The sequence below is a fragment of the Mustelus asterias genome, chromosome 16 (genome assembly GCF_964213995.1).
Source record: "Mustelus asterias chromosome 16, sMusAst1.hap1.1, whole genome shotgun sequence".
NCBI lineage: Eukaryota > Metazoa > Chordata > Chondrichthyes > Carcharhiniformes > Triakidae > Mustelus > Mustelus asterias.
In genome coordinates, this window is record NC_135816.1 from 44,620,367 (window position 1) to 44,638,922 (window position 18,556).

An 18,556-nucleotide genomic window follows, 5' to 3' on the forward strand; every position below is an offset into this window, starting at 1 on the left:
GGGCACGGATCACATTACTTGCCCCATGCCCAACTTTACTAAGTTTCGTGCCCGAAAACGGGTGCAACGCAATGGTAAAATCAGGCCCATAGTCTAGGATTTTCCATAACATCCTCCAGCAAAACAATAGGCAGGATTTTCAGGCCGCGCTCGCTCCAAAATCAGAAAATCCTGCTGACGTCAACAGATCTTTGCATGGTCCGCCCCCCCCCCCTCCACCTGCTACAATTCCAATGGCAGGTGGGAACGGGAAAATTCCCCCCATTGTCCTTAAACTCTACCACAAACACTGGATTCCCAATCAGTGACTCAGCCAAATCTGGCCACTATTTCAGGCTGAACAAGACTATTCACAACTCGAGTGTTCGGCCTCATCTCCTCTCCGATCGACTTTTCCTCCCACATATACCATACTTGTATTATTACTTCTGCTCATCTGCCAATTACATCATCATTCATATCTTTATTAAATCCAGTCTGGATTATTTCAATGCTTTCCTGGTTAGCTTTCCACCCTCCACACAACATAAATTATGGCATATCCTATACTCTATTGGCTGTATCCTATCCAAAACCAAGTCATGCTCATCCATTTCTTCCCTGCATGCTGACCTACTTTGACTCATATTCCTTAGCTCTAAATGTAAAGCACTCATTCTTGTATTTAAGACCCTCCTTGAATTACATTACCTCCTCCGGTCATAAGATTTCTCTTGAATTACATTACCTCCTCCGGTCATAAGATCATAAGATGTAGAAGCAGACTTAGGCCATTCAACCCATCAAGTCTGCTCTGCCATTCAATCATAGCTAATAAGTTTCTGAATCCCATTCTCCCACCTTTTCCCCGTAACCTTTGATCCCACTACCAATCAAGAACCTATCTATCGCTGTCATAAGTACACTCAATGACCTGACCTCCACAGTCTTCTGTGACAATACATTCCATAGATTCACCACTCTCTGGCTGAAGAAATTCCTTGTCATCTCGTTTCTGTATTGTCATCTGTTTACTCTGAGGCTGTGCCCTTGGATCCTAGCCTCTCCTACTGATGAAAACACCTTCCCCACATCTACTCTACCCAGTAGTATTTTTAGTATTCTGTAAGTTTCGATGAGATCCCCCGCCATCCTTCTAAACTCCATTGCGTACAGACCCAGAGTCTTCAAATACTCCTCATACATCAAGCTTTTAATTCTCGGTCACACAACAAATACTCTCTGATCTTCAGAGTCCATCCTTTTCTGTGTCCTCCTTCCTTTCACTCCACCATTGGCAATTTTGCTTTCAACAGCTTTGATCCCGTCCTCTGGAATTTACTTTGTAAGCCACTCTGTTCTTCCACTTTCCTTCCCTTACATAAGACGCTCCTCACAATCCACCACTTCACCCCCATTGCTCCTCTTCCTATGTCTCATCATCCTTTTTCTTTAGCCTCCGTGAAGTACATTGAGATATTAGCCTTTGTTAACGGCACTAACTACCATGATTGCTGCTGTTTGTTGTTGATTAATGGAAAATGTCTTTCTTTTTCAGCCTGTGACCTTGTGTCACAAGGAATCTTGGCTCTTGTTAGCTCCACTAGCTGTGCCCCTTCAGCTTCACTGCAGTCCTTTGCAGACGGAATGCATATTCCTCACCTCTACATTCAGCGCACACCAGCTGGAACTCCACGTTCTCAATGTTCTATTACAAGGAATACAAGAACCAGTGACTACACACTTTCTGTCCGTCCTCCTGATTACTTCAATGAAGTCATTTTTAAAGTAATCACAGAGTTTTCCTGGCAGAAGTTCATGATCTTCTATGATGATGCATATGGTAATAACAAAGCCTGCTTTTCCTTTTTAATTGTCAAGTACAAATAACCGTTCTGGACCTAATGTCTTCAATACAATGCAAAACAAATATTTTTTTCAATAAAGGATTTGATGAACAAAACCAAAATGGTCGTATTTTGCATGTGATGATAACAGTATTCATGTGTTTTTGCCATTATACTGAAAGTGAATCTAAGCCCAACAGTTCAAATAATTTGTGCAGCAGTATGCTTAGAATATAACTGTGTCTAAGACAAAGAGTAAAATAAATGAAAAGAACAGCCTGCCAAATTGAAAAGTTTCACGTTGTTTTTTTTATGTTAAGAACTTGCATTGTTCTATGTATTTGAAGGGACATAGTCTTCCTTCCCAACATCTGCGGCCCAGAAATTTTGTCATTTGTCTAAACAATAAAGGGTAACATTTGGTTGGGAGCGTATGATGGATGGAGGTGGGAGTAGCAATAATTGGTAATACAGCACTAAAGGTGCATAACATGCCAATACAGGCTTTATCGTGCTTAAACTCTCCACAGCTTCACTTATATCTGATTGTACCACTGCATTCAGCATCTGTCGTTATCATTTGATGCATTCAGTATGGGCAAATTAAACACAGCGCAAAGAGTATGATTGTACGATAATATGAGACAGGCAATATTTCATAAAAATGAAGAAAACTTACCTGATTTGCTTTGATGATCCTTTACCGATCCTGAAAGTGTATTTTCCTTTCCTGATAGTTGAAAACAAGTTTTTAGTAAGTTGTCATTTGGAGCTTACAATCAGCCAGCTGCTTACTTCTTCCCAAGTTTATTTCTGGGAGTTTTATTTCTTTTGGGTGCTCCCTTTAGCATCTGGTTACTATGTTGGCATTAAATTTCTGTCTGCCCTATTTTAATGCACTCGCTAGCTAATTTGTTTGAAATGCATCAACAACTGCAATTACATAGCAGAGGCTGCAATTTAGCACAAACATGCTAACCCATACACTTGGTAGCTCACAGAGAAAATTAAATCCCCTATTGTGCAGTTTCTTGAGTGGAGAATGTACTTGCGAGTTGTTTTTGCTGCCAGTATCTGCAACACATTAAATTTACCATAATTTTGTTTTGTAGTCATAGCTTTCAAATTCCCAGTCAACACATCTGGCTATCCAATTGGTTTCTTACTGGAGGGGACACTGCTGCTTGTTAAAGCACTAAGTTGTGATAATCATAGCTGAGCTTTAATGTGTTGGCTCTCATTTCTGGTATCATGTTGTTGCCAACAGGAAACCAGAGCATTTGGAAATTGGAGTGGTCTTCACGCTTACTTTCCATTAAGAATATTCTACTGACATAGTTGTTAGCACTGCTGCCTCACAGTGCCAGGGACCCGGGTTCAATTCCAACCTTGGGTGCCTGTCTGTGTGGAGTTTGCATGTTCTACCTCATGTCTTTCCTCCGGGTGCTTCGGCTTCCTTCCACAGTCCAAACATGTACAGGTTCGGTGGATTGGTGGATTGGCCTTGCCGAAATTGTCCCTTAGTGTCCCAAGATGTGTACATAGAACATAGAACATAGAACATTACAGCGCAGAACAGGCCCTTCGGCCCACGATGTTGCACCGACCAGTTAAAAAAAAAAACTGTGACCCTCCAACCTAAACCAATTTCTTTTCGTCCATGAACCTATCTACGGATCTCTTAAACGCCCCCAAACTAGGCGCATTTACTACTGATGCTGGCAGGGCATTCCAATCCCTCACCACCCTCTGGGTAAAGAACCTACCCCTGACATCGGTTCTATAACTACCCCCCCTCAATTTAAAGCCATGCCCCCTCGTGCTGGATTTCTCCATCAGAGGAAAAAGGCTATCACTATCCACCCTATCTAAACCTCTAATCATCTTATATGTTTCAATAAGATCCCCTCTTAGCCGCCGCCTTTCCAGCGAAAACAATCCCAAATCCCTCAGCCTCTCCTCATAGGATCTCCCCTCCATACCAGGCAACATCCTGGTAAACCTCCTCTGCACCTTCTCCAAAGCCTCCACATCCTTCCTGTAATGTGGGGACCAGAACTGCACACAGTACTCCAAGTGCGGCCGCACCAGAGTTGTGTACAGTTGCAACATAACGCTACGACTCCTAAATTCAATCCCCCTACCAATAAACGCCAAGACACCATATGCCTTCTTAACAACCTTATCTACTTGATTCCCAACTTTCAGGGATCTATGCACACATATACCTAGATCCCTCTGCTCCTCCACACTATTCAAAGTCCTCCCGTTAGCCCTATACTCAACACATCTGTTATTCCTACCAAAGTGAATTACCTCACACTTCTCCGCATTAAACTCCATCCGCCACCTCTCGGCCCAACTTTGCAACCTGTCTAAGTCTTCCTGCAAACTACGACACCCTTCCTCACTGTCTACCACACCACCGACTTTGGTGTCATCAGCAAATTTGCTAATCCACCCAACTATACCCTCATCCAGATCATTAATAAATATTACAAACAGCAGTGGCCCCAAAACAGATCCCTGAGGTACACCACTTGTAACCGCACTCCATGATGAATATTTACTATCAACCACCACCCTCTGTTTCCTATCCGCTAGCCAATTCCTGATCCAATTTCCTAGATCACCCCCAATCCCATACATCTGCATTTTCTGCAGAAGCCTACCATGGTGAACCTTATCAAACGCCTTACTAAAATCCATATATACCACGTCCACTGCCCTGCCCCCATCCACCTCCTTGGTCACTTTCTCAAAAAACTCAATAAGGTTAGTAAGGCACGACCTACCTGCCACAAAACCATGCTGACTATCACCTATCAATTCATTACTCTCCAAATAACTATAAATCCTATCCCTTATAATTTTTTCCAACATCTTGCCGACAACAGAAGTGAGACTCACCGGTCTATAATTCCCGGGGAAGTCTCTGTTCCCCTTCTTAAACAATGGGACAACATTCGCTAACCTCCAATCTTCTGGTACTATACCAGAGGCCAACGACGACCTGAAGATCAGAGCCAGAGGCTCTGCAATCACTTCTCTTGCCTCCCAGAGAATCCTTGGATAAATCCCATCCGGACCAGGGGATTTATCTATTTTCAGACCCTCCAGAATATCCTGCACATCCTCCTTATCAACTGTAATACTGTCTATTCTACTCCCTTGCAGCCCAGTGTCCTCCTCAGCTATATTCATGTCCCCTTGCGTGAACACCGAAGAGAAATATTGGTTCAATGCTTCACCAATCTCCTCCGGTTCCACACATAACTTCCCTCTGCCATCTATAACTGGCCCTAAACTTGCCCTAACCAACCTTCTGTTCTTGACATACCTATAGAACGCCTTAGGATTCTCTTTAACCCTATCCGCCAAAGTCTTCTCATGTCCCCTTTTAGCCCTTCTAAGCTCGCTCTTCAACTCCCTCTTAGCCAATCTAAAGCTTTCTAGTGCACTACCCGAGTGCTCACGTCTCATCCGAACATAAGCCTCCTTTTTCTTTTTAACCAACAAAGAAACTTTTTTGGTGCACCACGGTTCCCGAGCCCTACCAATTCCTCCTTGCCTGACAGGGACATGCCTATCACAGACTCGCAGTAGCTGCTCCTTGAAAAAACTCCACATGTCGGACGTTCCCAGTCCCTGTAATCTCCTAGTCCAACCTATGTTTCCTAATTCTCTCCTAATAGCCTCATAATTACCCTTCCCCCAGCTAAAACCACTGGCCCGAGGTTCATGCCTATCCCTTTCCATCACTAAGGTGAACGTAACCGAATTGTGGTCACTATCACCAAAATGCACACCAACTTCCAAGTCTAGCACCTGGTCTGGCTCATTTCCCAGCACCAGATCCAATATAGCCTCACCTCTAGTTGGCCTGTCTACATACTGAGTCAAAAAACCTTCCTGCACGCTTTGAACAAAAACTGACCCCTCTAACGAGCTAGAGCTATAACAATTCCAGTCAATATTAGTCAAGTTAAAATCCCCCATAACAATTGCCCTATTACTATCACTCCTAAGCAGGATTGACTCCGCAATCCTTTCCTCAACCTCTCTAGAACTTTTAGGAGGTCTATAAAAGACTCCCAACAGGGTGACCTCTCCTCTCCTATTTCTAATCTCCGCCCATACTACCTCAACAGATAAGTCCTCATCAAACCTCCTCTCTGACACTGTGATACAATCTCTGACCAATAATGCTACCCCTCCCCCTCTTCTACCTCCTTCCCTACTTCGACTAAAACATTTGAACCCCGGGACCTGCAGCATCCATTCCTGCCCCTGCTCTATCCATGTCTCTGAAATAGCCACAACATCGAAGTCCCAGGTACTGATCCACGCTGCAAGTTCACCCACTTTATTGCGAATACTCCTGGCATTGAAGTATACACATTTCAAACCCTGCTCCACCCCACCTCTGCAATGCCGTGCATTGCAGTCCCCATCCATGCATCCCTCACTTTCAGCCCCACTACTCAGGATCCCTCCCCCCCCCCGAATCAGTTTAAACCTCCCTGCATGGCCTTAGCAAATTTACCCCCCAGGATATTGGTCCCCTTCTGATTAAGGTGTAGACCATCCTTCTCATAGAGGTCACACCTTCCCCAGTACGAGCCCCAATTGCTTAAGTACCTGAACCCCTCCCTCCTGCACCATCCCCTCAGCCATGAATTCAAACCTTCCCTCTCCCTATTCCTCTCTAAACTATCCCGTGGTACAGGCAAGAGTCCAGAGATAACCACTCTGTCAGTCTTGGCCTTTAGTTTCCACCCCAACTCCATAAATCCCTGCCTAATATCCCCTTCCCCTATCCTCCCTATGTCGTGTGTCCCCACATGTACAATAACTTGTGGTTTATCTCCCTCCCCCCTAAGAGTCCTGAATACCCTGTCAGACACATCCCGGACCCCAGCCCCTGGTAGGCAACACACCAACCCTGAGTCCCTACCTTTAGTTCCGACCCTCCTATCTGTCCCCTTAATTGTGGAGTCCCCAATCACAAGGCCCAGTCTTTTACAGCCCCTAACCACCTGAGCTTTCTCACTCGGCTCACCCCCAGAGATCTGCTCTCTATGCTCAGTTGATTCCTCCTCAACTGTAGCCTCCAGCACCGAAAACCTATTATGGAGGGGAACCGCCCCAGGGGATTGTCTTCCCGATTGCTTCTTACCCCTCCTCCTGGCATTGACCCAAGCCTCATTTCTAGGAGTTACTATTTCTCTATAACTCCTATCAACTTCCACCTCCGCCTCCCGAATTATGCGGAGTTCCTCTACCTCCCCCTCCAGCTCCTTTACACGCTCCTCCAGAAGCTGCAATCTAATGCACTTCTTGCAACTAAAATCTCCTGAAACACTACTGGATTTCCTCACCACATACATCCCACAGGAGATGCAGCATACTGCCTGAACTGCCATCCCTGAAGCCATTACCAGCAAGAAAAAAAGAAAACAAAAAACTTCCCCACACTTATAATTAGGTTAGAGGAGGATGGAAGGGTGGGATCCTCTACCAGTGTAGAGGATCGGGTATCTCCTCTGCACCAATTTATAGGGCTAGGGGCCCGAGAGAAAAAAAAAACTACTACTGAGGGGGAACCACCCAGGTAACTGACTTTTAAAGTTAAAATAAAAACCCTTCCCAGACTCCTTTGCTGCCCACTTCTAGTTTTCACTTTAAACTTGAAAAACTGCTGTTAAAGTAAAGGCCAAAAAAATACACACACTAGCTGACTAATTAAATAAATAAACAATTCAATTAATCCAATTAATCTCTTACCAGCACTGCTGCTTTTCAATCACCCCTCTCAGCTTGCTCCAGTGGATCAATGAGGGGGAACCTCCCAGGTAACTGACTTTTAAAGTTAAAATAAAAACCCTTCCCAGACTCCTTTGCTGCCCACTTCTAGTTTTCACTTTAAACTTGAAAAACTGCTGTTAAAGTAAAGGCCAAAAAAATACACACACTAGCTGACTAATTAAATAAATAAACAATTCAATTAATCCAATTAATCTCTTACCAGCACTGCTGCTTTTCAATCACCCCTCTCAGCTTGCTCCAGTGGATCAATGAGGGGGAACCACCCAGGTAACTGACTTTTAAAGTTAAAATAAAAACCCTTCCCAGACTCCTTTGCTGCCCACTTCTAGTTTTCACTTTAAACTTGAAAAACTGCTGTTAAAGTAAAGGCCAAAAAAATACACACACTAGCTGACTAATTAAATAAATAAACAATTCAATTAATCCAATTAATCTCTTACCAGCACTGCTGCTTTTCAATCACCCCTCTCAGCTTGCTCCAGTGGATCAATGAGGGGGAACCTCCCAGGTAACTGACTTTTAAAGTTAAAATAAAAACCCTTCCCAGACTCCTTTGCTGCCCACTTCTAGTTTTCACTTTAAACTTGAAAAACTGCTGTTAAAGTAAAGGCCAAAAAAATACACACACTAGCTGACTAATTAAATAAATAAACAATTCAATTAATCCAATTAATCTCTTACCAGCACTGCTGCTTTTCAATCACCCCTCTCAGCTTGCTCCAGTGGATCAATGAGGGGGAACCACCCAGGTAACTGACTTTTAAAGTTAAAATAAAAACCCTTCCCAGACTCCTTTGCTGCCCACTTCTAGTTTTCACTTTAAACTTGAAAAACTGCTGTTAAAGTAAAGGCCAAAAAAATACACACACTAGCTGACTAATTAAATAAATAAACAATTCAATTAATCCAATTAATCTCTTACCAGCACTGCTGCTTTTCAATCACCCCTCTCAGCTTGCTCCAGTGGATCAATGAGGGGGAACCTCCCAGGTAACTGACTTTTAAAGTTAAAATAAAAACCCTTCCCAGACTCCTTTGCTGCTCACTTCTAGTTTTCACTTTAAACTTGAAAAACTGCTGTTAAAGTAAAGGCCAAAAAAATACACACACTAGCTGACTAATTAAATAAATAAACAATTCAATTAATCCAATTAATCTCTTACCAGCACTGCTGCTTTTCAATCACCCCTCTCAGCTTGCTCCAGTGGATCAATGAGGGGGAACCTCCCAGGTAACTGACTTTTAAAGTTAAAATAAAAACCCTTCCCAGACTCCTTTGCTGCCCACTTCTAGTTTTCACTTTAAACTTGAAAAACTGCTGTTAAAGTAAAGGCCAAAAAAATACACACACTAGCTGACTAATTAAATAAATAAACAATTCAATTAATCCAATTAATCTCTTACCAGCACTGCTGCTTTTCAATCACCCCTCTCAGCTTGCTCCAGTGGATCAATGAGGGGGAACCACCCAGGTAACTGACTTTTAAAGTTAAAATAAAAACCCTTCCCAGACTCCTTTGCTGCCCACTTCTAGTTTTCACTTTAAACTTGAAAAACTGCTGTTAAAGTAAAGGCCAAAAAAATACACACACTAGCTGACTAATTAAATAAATAAACAATTCAATTAATCCAATTAATCTCTTACCAGCACTGCTGCTTTTCAATCACCCCTCTCAGCTTGCTCCAGTGGATCAATGAGGGGGAACCTCCCAGGTAACTGACTTTTAAAGTTAAAATAAAAACCCTTCCCAGACTCCTTTGCTGCCCACTTCTAGTTTTCACTTTAAACTTGAAAAACTGCTGTTAAAGTAAAGGCCAAAAAAATACACACACTAGCTGACTAATTAAATAAATAAACAATTCAATTAATCCAATTAATCTCTTACCAGCACTGCTGCTTTTCAATCACCCCTCTCAGCTTGCTCCAGTGGATCAATGAGGGGGAACCTCCCAGGTAACTGACTTTTAAAGTTAAAATAAAAACCCTTCCCAGACTCCTTTGCTGCCCACTTCTAGTTTTCACTTTAAACTTGAAAAACTGCTGTTAAAGTAAAGGCCAAAAAAATACACACACTAGCTGACTAATTAAATAAATAAACAATTCAATTAATCCAATTAATCTCTTACCAGCACTGCTGCTTTTCAATCACCCCTCTCAGCTTGCTCCAGTGGATCAATGAGGGGGAACCTCCCAGGTAACTGACTTTTAAAGTTAAAATAAAAACCCTTCCCAGACTCCTTTGCTGCCCACTTCTAGTTTTCACTTTAAACTTGAAAAACTGCTGTTAAAGTAAAGGCCAAAAAAATACACACACTAGCTGACTAATTAAATAAATAAACAATTCAATTAATCCAATTAATCTCTTACCAGCACTGCTGCTTTTCAATCACCCCTCTCAGCTTGCTCCAGTGGATCAATGAGGGGGAACCTCCCAGGTAACTGACTTTTAAAGTTAAAATAAAAACCCTTCCCAGACTCCTTTGCTGCCCACTTCTAGTTTTCACTTTAAACTTGAAAAACTGCTGTTAAAGTAAAGGCCAAAAAAATACACACACTAGCTGACTAATTAAATAAATAAACAATTCAATTAATCCAATTAATCTCTTACCAGCACTGCTGCTTTTCAATCACCCCTCTCAGCTTGCTCCAGTGGATCAATGAGGGGGAACCTCCCAGGTAACTGACTTTTAAAGTTAAAATAAAAACCCTTCCCAGACTCCTTTGCTGCCCACTTCTAGTTTTCACTTTAAACTTGAAAAACTGCTGTTAAAGTAAAGGCCAAAAAAATACACACACTAGCTGACTAATTAAATAAATAAACAATTCAATTAATCCAATTAATCTCTTACCAGCACTGCTGCTTTTCAATCACCCCTCTCAGCTTGCTCCAGTGGATCAATGAGGGGGAACCACCCAGGTAACTGACTTTTAAAGTTAAAATAAAAACCCTTCCCAGACTCCTTTGCTGCCCACTTCTAGTTTTCACTTTAAACTTGAAAAACTGCTGTTAAAGTAAAGGCCAAAAAAATACACACACTAGCTGACTAATTAAATAAATAAACAATTCAATTAATCCAATTAATCTCTTACCAGCACTGCTGCTTTTCAATCACCCCTCTCAGCTTGCTCCAGTGGATCAATGAGGGGGAACCTCCCAGGTAACTGACTTTTAAAGTTAAAATAAAAACCCTTCCCAGACTCCTTTGCTGCCCACTTCTAGTTTTCACTTTAAACTTGAAAAACTGCTGTTAAAGTAAAGGCCAAAAAAATACACACACTAGCTGACTAATTAAATAAATAAACAATTCAATTAATCCAATTAATCTCTTACCAGCACTGCTGCTTTTCAATCACCCCTCTCAGCTTGCTCCAGTGGATCAATGAGGGGGAACCTCCCAGGTAACTGACTTTTAAAGTTAAAATAAAAACCCTTCCCAGACTCCTTTGCTGCCCACTTCTAGTTTTCACTTTAAACTTGAAAAACTGCTGTTAAAGTAAAGGCCAAAAAAATACACACACTAGCTGACTAATTAAATAAATAAACAATTCAATTAATCCAATTAATCTCTTACCAGCACTGCTGCTTTTCAATCACCCCTCTCAGCTTGCTCCAGTGGATCAATGAGGGGGAACCTCCCAGGTAACTGACTTTTAAAGTTAAAATAAAAACCCTTCCCAGACTCCTTTGCTGCCCACTTCTAGTTTTCACTTTAAACTTGAAAAACTGCTGTTAAAGTAAAGGCCAAAAAAATACACACACTAGCTGACTAATTAAATAAATAAACAATTCAATTAATCCAATTAATCTCTTACCAGCACTGCTGCTTTTCAATCACCCCTCTCAGCTTGCTCCAGTGGATCAATGTAGGACAGCATATTTCTGTTGTTTACTTAAATGTCCATAATATGTCATTTGGCATATATATCATAGAATCCCTACAATGCAGAAGGAAGCCATTTGGCCCATTGAGCCTGCACCAACAACAATCCCACCCAAGCCTTATCCCCGTAACCCCACATATTTACCCTCCTAATCCCCCTGACACTAAGAGACAATTTAGACATGCACAAGATCAGCACAAAACACATTAAAAATATTTAAATCTATTTCATTTTTACCAGAAGTGACCATGAAGTCTGTCATTCAAAATTTTAAAAATATACAAGCAAATGAATATTTCTTTTATTTTGATATTTGAATGGTGGAGATCTGTAATTATTATGTGCAACTTGGCCATAATGTAGCCAACAAGACAACTATATAGTTTTCATGTTAGGGTAACCTGTAATCAAAACGCTGAATTCTCATACTTAATGTTTTGAACATTTGAACAGATATTCGTGGGATCCAAGAATTTTTGAGCCAAGCTGGTCAACAGGGAATAGAAGTTTCACTACAAAAGGTTGAGGCCAGCATAAGCAGCATGTTCACAGGCCTTTTCTCCACACTTGGATTTGACGAGCTGAGCCGTTTCCGAGACATGCTTCGAAGAGCCTTACTTTTTCTTAACCCACGTACAGCAAAGACCTTCATTAGTGAGGTAACAAATTTCATATCTTTGATGATTATGCACACAAAAGGTTGAAATAGAATCAGCAACACACACAAGTACACGCACATGTACACTTTCTGCACCTTAAAATGGAACTCCAGTTCACACCAGTGCCAGTCATGTTCCAAGTTGTACTGTTTTTTTCCTCCAATTTATATCTACATAGTATCTTTAACGTAATGGACATTCCAAAGTGCTTCACTGGAGCATTATAAAACAAAACATGATACTAAGCCACATGAGGAGGCATTTGGACAGATGACTAAAAGCTTGGACAAGTGATAGGTTTTAAGGTGTGTCTTAAAAGTGCAAAGCAAGATAGAGGGCCCTATTTTACCATTTTGATTCTAAGTGCTGGGCGGACTTGAAACTGGGAGTGTTTCAGATCTGACTTTTAGACCCGTTCTAAGGCGCCCCCATACGCACTCTGCCTGAAGAAATATCAACAATTCCGAATCGCGCTGCAGAAGCCTGTGGGCGGGGCTTAATGCACCCGAAACCCTGTAGCTCCGATCGGTGCCTCCAACTGCGCATGCGCAGAAAAAAAAATGATAGAATGCGGTTCCCCTGCCACATCGCTCCTGGGCCGGATAATGTCTTCCCCTGGTCCCCACAGACATTGCCCCACCCCCACAACATTACTGACCTCCTTATCCCCCAGCTCCTCCTGCCACCCAGATCGGTCACGGGCCCCAATCCCCCTTCCCCCTCACTGATCTCAGGCAGAATGGCAGTGGACCCCTCACTGATCTCAGACAGATTGGCAGCGGACCACCCCCCCCCCCCCCCCCACCCCACCGATCTCAGGCAGAGTGGCAGCAAACCCTTCATTCCCCCTCACTGATCTCAGGTAAAGTGGCAGCGGACCTCTCTCTCCCCCGCCCCCCTCACCGATCTCAAGCAGAGAGCCGTTGAACCCACCTCCCCCCAACCCCACTGATCTCAAGCTGAGAGCTGTCAGACGCTCAACACTTACCTCCTCACTAACCTGAATGTCCAAATCGGACTTTTGTGGAGCATGTCTGTTTCGTGCCGATTCTGGATGGGTAAAGGGGGAAGGGCTGATAAGGTTGGGCGTGCAGCCCATTAAGTCAATTTAAATACATGCAAATGCTTTTAAATGACCGTCGTGCCCATTTTGGGCACAGTCCCGATCGCTGCCATTTTTGGGCCCTGGTAAAGGGGGAAACCATGCTACTCGCCTCACGCCCGACTTTATCAAGTTTTCGCTCCTGAAAATGGGCGCAACTTGATGGTAAAATTGGACCCAACAAGTGAGAGAGATACAGGGAGGACAGTCCAGTGATTTAGGGCCTAGACAAGTGAGGGCGCGGCATTGTGAATGCAGCATGCTTGTGGTAATCAGGAACAATTGTGACAAGCACAGTGGTAGAGCAACTACAATCAGGAAAGCACAAGAATTAGAGGAGCATAGATGTCTTAGAAGGGGAGGTTACAGAGATAGGGAGGGATGAGGCCATGGAGATATCTGAAAACAAGGATGAATATTTGAAAATCAAGGTGTTGTTTGACCAGGTGCCAATGTAGGTCAACAAGCATTGGGATGGCATGGGAAAGAGACTTGCTCTGAGTTAAGATACAGACGGTGGAGTTTTACATGCCTCAAGTTTAGGGAGGGTAGAATGTGGATAATCAGTTAGAAGTACATTAGACTCGTCAAATCTAGAGTAAATAAAGACATGCATGGGGGTTTCAGGCACTGTTTCAGAGTTGGAAATAAGTGGTTTTAGTGTTGGCACTATATGAAGTCAGGAGCTCATTCTATAATTGTATTCAGCATGAGTAAGGTAGGAACACAGTGCCAAGCCTTACAAGGCAAACCAACTGAAAAATATTAACACAGCAATTTTAGTGGAGTGCAAGTTCATGCTGATCACTTGCATAGGGATGTATGGAGAAAGAGGCATGTAAGGTGCTGAGGAGTGCATGAAATGATGGTTTGTGAATGCAGCATGCTTGTGGTAATCAGGAACAATTGTGACAAGCACAGTTTTGTAACAAGATTCGCCATTCCCTGTGTTCAGCAGGTCAGCCAGGAAGGCTCATCACTTTGTAAGGATAATCAGCCCAGCAGCAATAAATATTTCCAATGCTTGCAGCCTCACCAGAAAAAATAATGTACGGTCAGGCTTTGACAGTAAACATTAAAGGACTAATAGCATTCCTGTCTTTAATGTTTTAGTAAGTGGCCTAATGTTTTCAGCTGGTCAATAATAGTAATTGTATTTACAGTTGTGCAAGAGAAACCCGCACTTGTATTCACAGGCCCAGTTTGTATTAGTTCCGTAAATAGTGACACAGTTGCAGTGTTTGCAAGTAAGCTGTGGAAGTATTAAAATAATATATGTTTAGGTATTAGCAGCTGTGAATTCAGCTTCGTCTGTTTACTGTACAAAGTTTTCCCACAATGTAAAGGTAAATTATAATCCCTATTTGCTTCAAATTCAGGTTGAGCTTATCTTCTGAATGTGACAGTTTCTCATGCCATACATATCCCATAAATGGCCACTGTAAATCAGCTCATCATCATCATCACAGTGCTTTCTATCTTCAAGCATGTGAACAGAATGAAAATCATGTTTATGGTGTTTCCAAAGCGGCCCATATCAAACGCAGCCAACTTCATGAGATGGTTCAGTTTGTATTTAACCAAGGTGCCTATTCAAACCACGTGAGATGTTGAAATGCACCTTTCGATTACTCAGAGTCTGGCAGCAAAAATATCCCAGCCTTTGAATGTGTTAGCCAATACTGAAGAATTCAGATTAATTCTGTGGACATCATTAAAACTGTTGCTTGAGGCTATGACAAATTTGATGTATTCTTGTCAGTATTTTATATTGGAGTCTATCTCTCCAAAATTCATTCAAATTGTATGTAATCGGTTAGAGTTTCTGCCATGGCAAATTGCAACTGAAATTGCGCCCAGCTTGAAAAGTGTTTTTTATTGCCTCTGAGTTTTGCTCAATTTCAGCTACATATCTCCAAACACAAAATCACCCATGAAGTAGTGTAGTTGGGCATAAATTTAAAACTTTTAAAATAGTGACTGGAATTCTCTGGCCATTCACACACCGGCAGGATTCTCTGGTCCCTCCAGCAGCATACGGTCTGCTGCGGGTTTCCCGGCAACTTGGGGTGGTTTCAGTGGGAATTCCCATTGATAGAGGATTCTGCTGCCAGCGAACAGCACGCTGCCTGCTGCTCCCAAGAAAACGCTGAGAGGAGGCCAAAGAATCTCATCCAGAGCTTTAGAATCATAGAATCCCTACAGTGCAGAAGGAGGCCATTCGGCCCATCGAGTCTGCAACAACCACAATCCCACCCAGCCCGTATCCCCTTAGCCCCACTTATTTACCCTTGCTAGTCCCCCTGACACTTAGGGGCAATTTAACACGGCCAATCAACCTGACCGGCACATCTTTGGACTGTGGGAGGAAACCGGAGCACCCGGAGGAAACCCACGCAGACACAGGGAGAATGTACAAACTCCACACAGACAGTGACCCAAGCCAGGAATCGAGCCCGGGTCCCTGGTGCTATGAGGCAGGGGTGCTAACTACTGTGCCATTGTGCCGCCCAAAAATATTCTTCATATATTTAAAAGAGGTGACTTGGTGAAGTTGGATTAAAACAGCTGAAGGTCCCCCCTGCCCCCACCCCTCCAAAACAAGTATTTTGACCAGTGTCAATCTGTCAACTGAGTAACCTAAACATAAATTCACTTTCCAAAAAAACCATATCAATCTATTTTTTAATTATGTTCGAGTGCACTAGTCACTTTCTTACTAAATGAAAATGAAAGTCAGATTTAAAAGCTTTTACAACATGTGTCCTTGTGCCCAGAAGAACCAGCTTAATTTTTAAAGCCTCCTTGAACACCTGCAAATGAACTCAATTAGCAGAAATTTCCAGTGGTGATTAATTGACCCTGGGGATGTGACCAACTTTGTGGATAGGGCCTCAATTCCAGTGCATTGTTTTAAAAACTAATGCAAAAGATCAACAGAACACAGGTTGTGCCAAAAGCATATTGTACTTAAAATACCATGACCTCGTGTGCAAGTTCTTCCAATTTTGGCCAAATGGAGCTGAAGAAACCAGTCCAATTGAATGGAAACTCCAGGCGATTGGGTTTAAAAGCCAAAGTCTTGGACCAAGCCTATTCTTAAAACAACAATGCAGAATTATCTTCCTTGAGTTTAAGAGAGAATCAAACACTTATATGGACTTTGTGATGGATACTGGCCGTACGTAGTCAAAATCATTGAAATGCCATTCACTATTTTCCGAGGATAAAAAAAGACTGCTCTATTCACTTCTAGCTGAGTTTGAATACCATGCAGTTCGAAATTTCCGTGGAAGGAACAAGTTTATATAGAGAGTATGAAGGAAAGTGGAGTTGAAGCCACAATCAGATCAGCAATGATCTTATTGAATGGCAGAGCAGGCTCATGGGGTCACATGGCTGACTCCTCTTCCTAATTTGTAGGCCCAATTCTCCCATCCTGACGCACATGTTTTTTGATGCGTCGGGTTGGGAGATGCGCGTGTCGGCAATTTCGTGGGACACAGCCGGAGAACAGGCACAGTCAGGACCGCGCTGGAAACCGGCGGGAAGACAGGTAAGTGATTTAAATCTGTTTTAATCTTATTTGAAGGTCATTTTCGGACCTGGCACAGAATTCTCCGGGCCCGATAGCATCTCCCACTCCGCCAGGATTATTTCACTCAGGCATGGCTTAGGGTAGCTCCCCACTTGTGGGGAACTAGCGGGAGACCCAGCCAGAGCAAAGGAGGGGCAATCGGGGCCCACACAGGGGGTCGGGTGGCAGGGGCGGCGGTGTCCCTTGGGCATGGGCACCGTGGCATTGCCAGTCTATGCCCTCTGGTGAGGCCAAGGGGGCTGGGTCTATTGTGGGTGGGGCCTGGGGGGTGATCAGTGGGGGGGTCCGGCTGCCACTCTGCAGAAAGGATCGGTTGGGGCTGCAGGGAGACCAGCAATTGGGGCGGGCTGGGGAGGGTGGTCTGTCTCCAATGGGGGTGTCCTCCTCCCGAGGGAGGGGGGGTCTGTGGGGGTGAGGTGGGGGAGATTGTCACTGCTGGGGATGGAGGGACTGGCGATTGCAGTACTCTGGGATGGGGCGGGGGTTGGGGGGGGATAGCTGGGAGGTGGGTGGTGGGGCTGGCCCAGGAATGTTGTGTGGGTCATGATCAGGCTGTGGGGGTGTCGCGAGAAACAGCACCACGGAGGTCCGGCAAACTGCAGTCTGACAGTTTGGGCCACTGCGCATGTGCAGAATTGTGGAACCGTCGGACTCCAGGGTGAATAGGCCACGCCCCAAGCTTTTAATAATATTCACGCTTGTGGCCTCTGCATTGCACAGAGTGTGGGAGATTCGAGACTGGACTCTCACTGAAAGAGCAATCGTGATTTACACCAGTTTTCTTGCCAATTCAGCACTTTGAATTTTTGGAGGAGAATCGGGCCCTGTATGTTCATATGAAATCTTAGACAAGCAAGGGGACTATTTGAAGATCTCAAAAAAGACAGGTTGATTTTCCTGAAAGATATGGAAAGCAGTGTGCGCATTTAAAGGACTCTTACAAAATGATTATGAGTCTGAATTCTTGAGTTACATTTTTTTAATTGTCTGTTTGAAGTTAGATTAAAGGATTTCTAATTTGAGTATAAGACTGTTCTGTCACAATTCGATTATTTTCCTGTTCAGTATTTTTAAAATTCAGTCATTTTAAACTTTGTATGTGTCACGAATCTCAACAATTGGTCTTGAGGAGTGTGGTAATCTTCATGACTTGCACGGGGAAATCACTGATTGACCTCCCTGTAAGACAAGTTGAATACAAGCTCCCTGGGATTGGTAATTAACTAACCAGGTGGAGCTTGTATACCGAGCCCTCTATAAAGCAAGCCCTTGAGTGGGTCCATTATTCCATTGTCCTGATTGGGACTTGTTGTGTTCACTACAGGCTAGTGGTTTTTAAACTTCACTTTATTTGGTGTAATAAAGCACTATTCCTTTACAGCCGACTCCTGGAGTTATTATAAGGAGGAACAGGATTTCCCCATGTCTAAAAATAAATTCTGAAAAGGGTTTGATATTTATTCTCCTCAGCAGGTTATCGAAAGCTGACCTGAGCGAACTGCATTGCTGTCCATGTAAATCACGCTTTGAACACAATGTCCTGCTTTGGTCACTGAGGCATTGAAATGATGGAAGCAATATAGAAAAAATCTACAAGGCTGATTCCTAATCTCAGTGATCCAAGTTGAGGAAACTTGTGAGAAACATTTAATGGTGGAA

The 18,556-nt window shown here is 43.2% G+C and overlaps 1 protein-coding gene across 1 annotated transcript in view; it reads left to right on the plus strand.

Annotated features, from left to right (window-relative positions):
• Window positions 1-18,556, plus strand: part of LOC144505344 (glutamate receptor ionotropic, delta-2-like) — a 393,564-nt gene that overhangs the window by 174,376 nt on the left and 200,632 nt on the right. Inside the window, exons 3-4 of the mRNA XM_078231464.1 lie at window positions 1,538-1,822; window positions 11,992-12,197. Coding sequence (XP_078087590.1) covers window positions 1,538-1,822; window positions 11,992-12,197 — 491 coding nt within the window. The remainder of the gene's footprint in view (window positions 1-1,537; window positions 1,823-11,991; window positions 12,198-18,556) is intronic.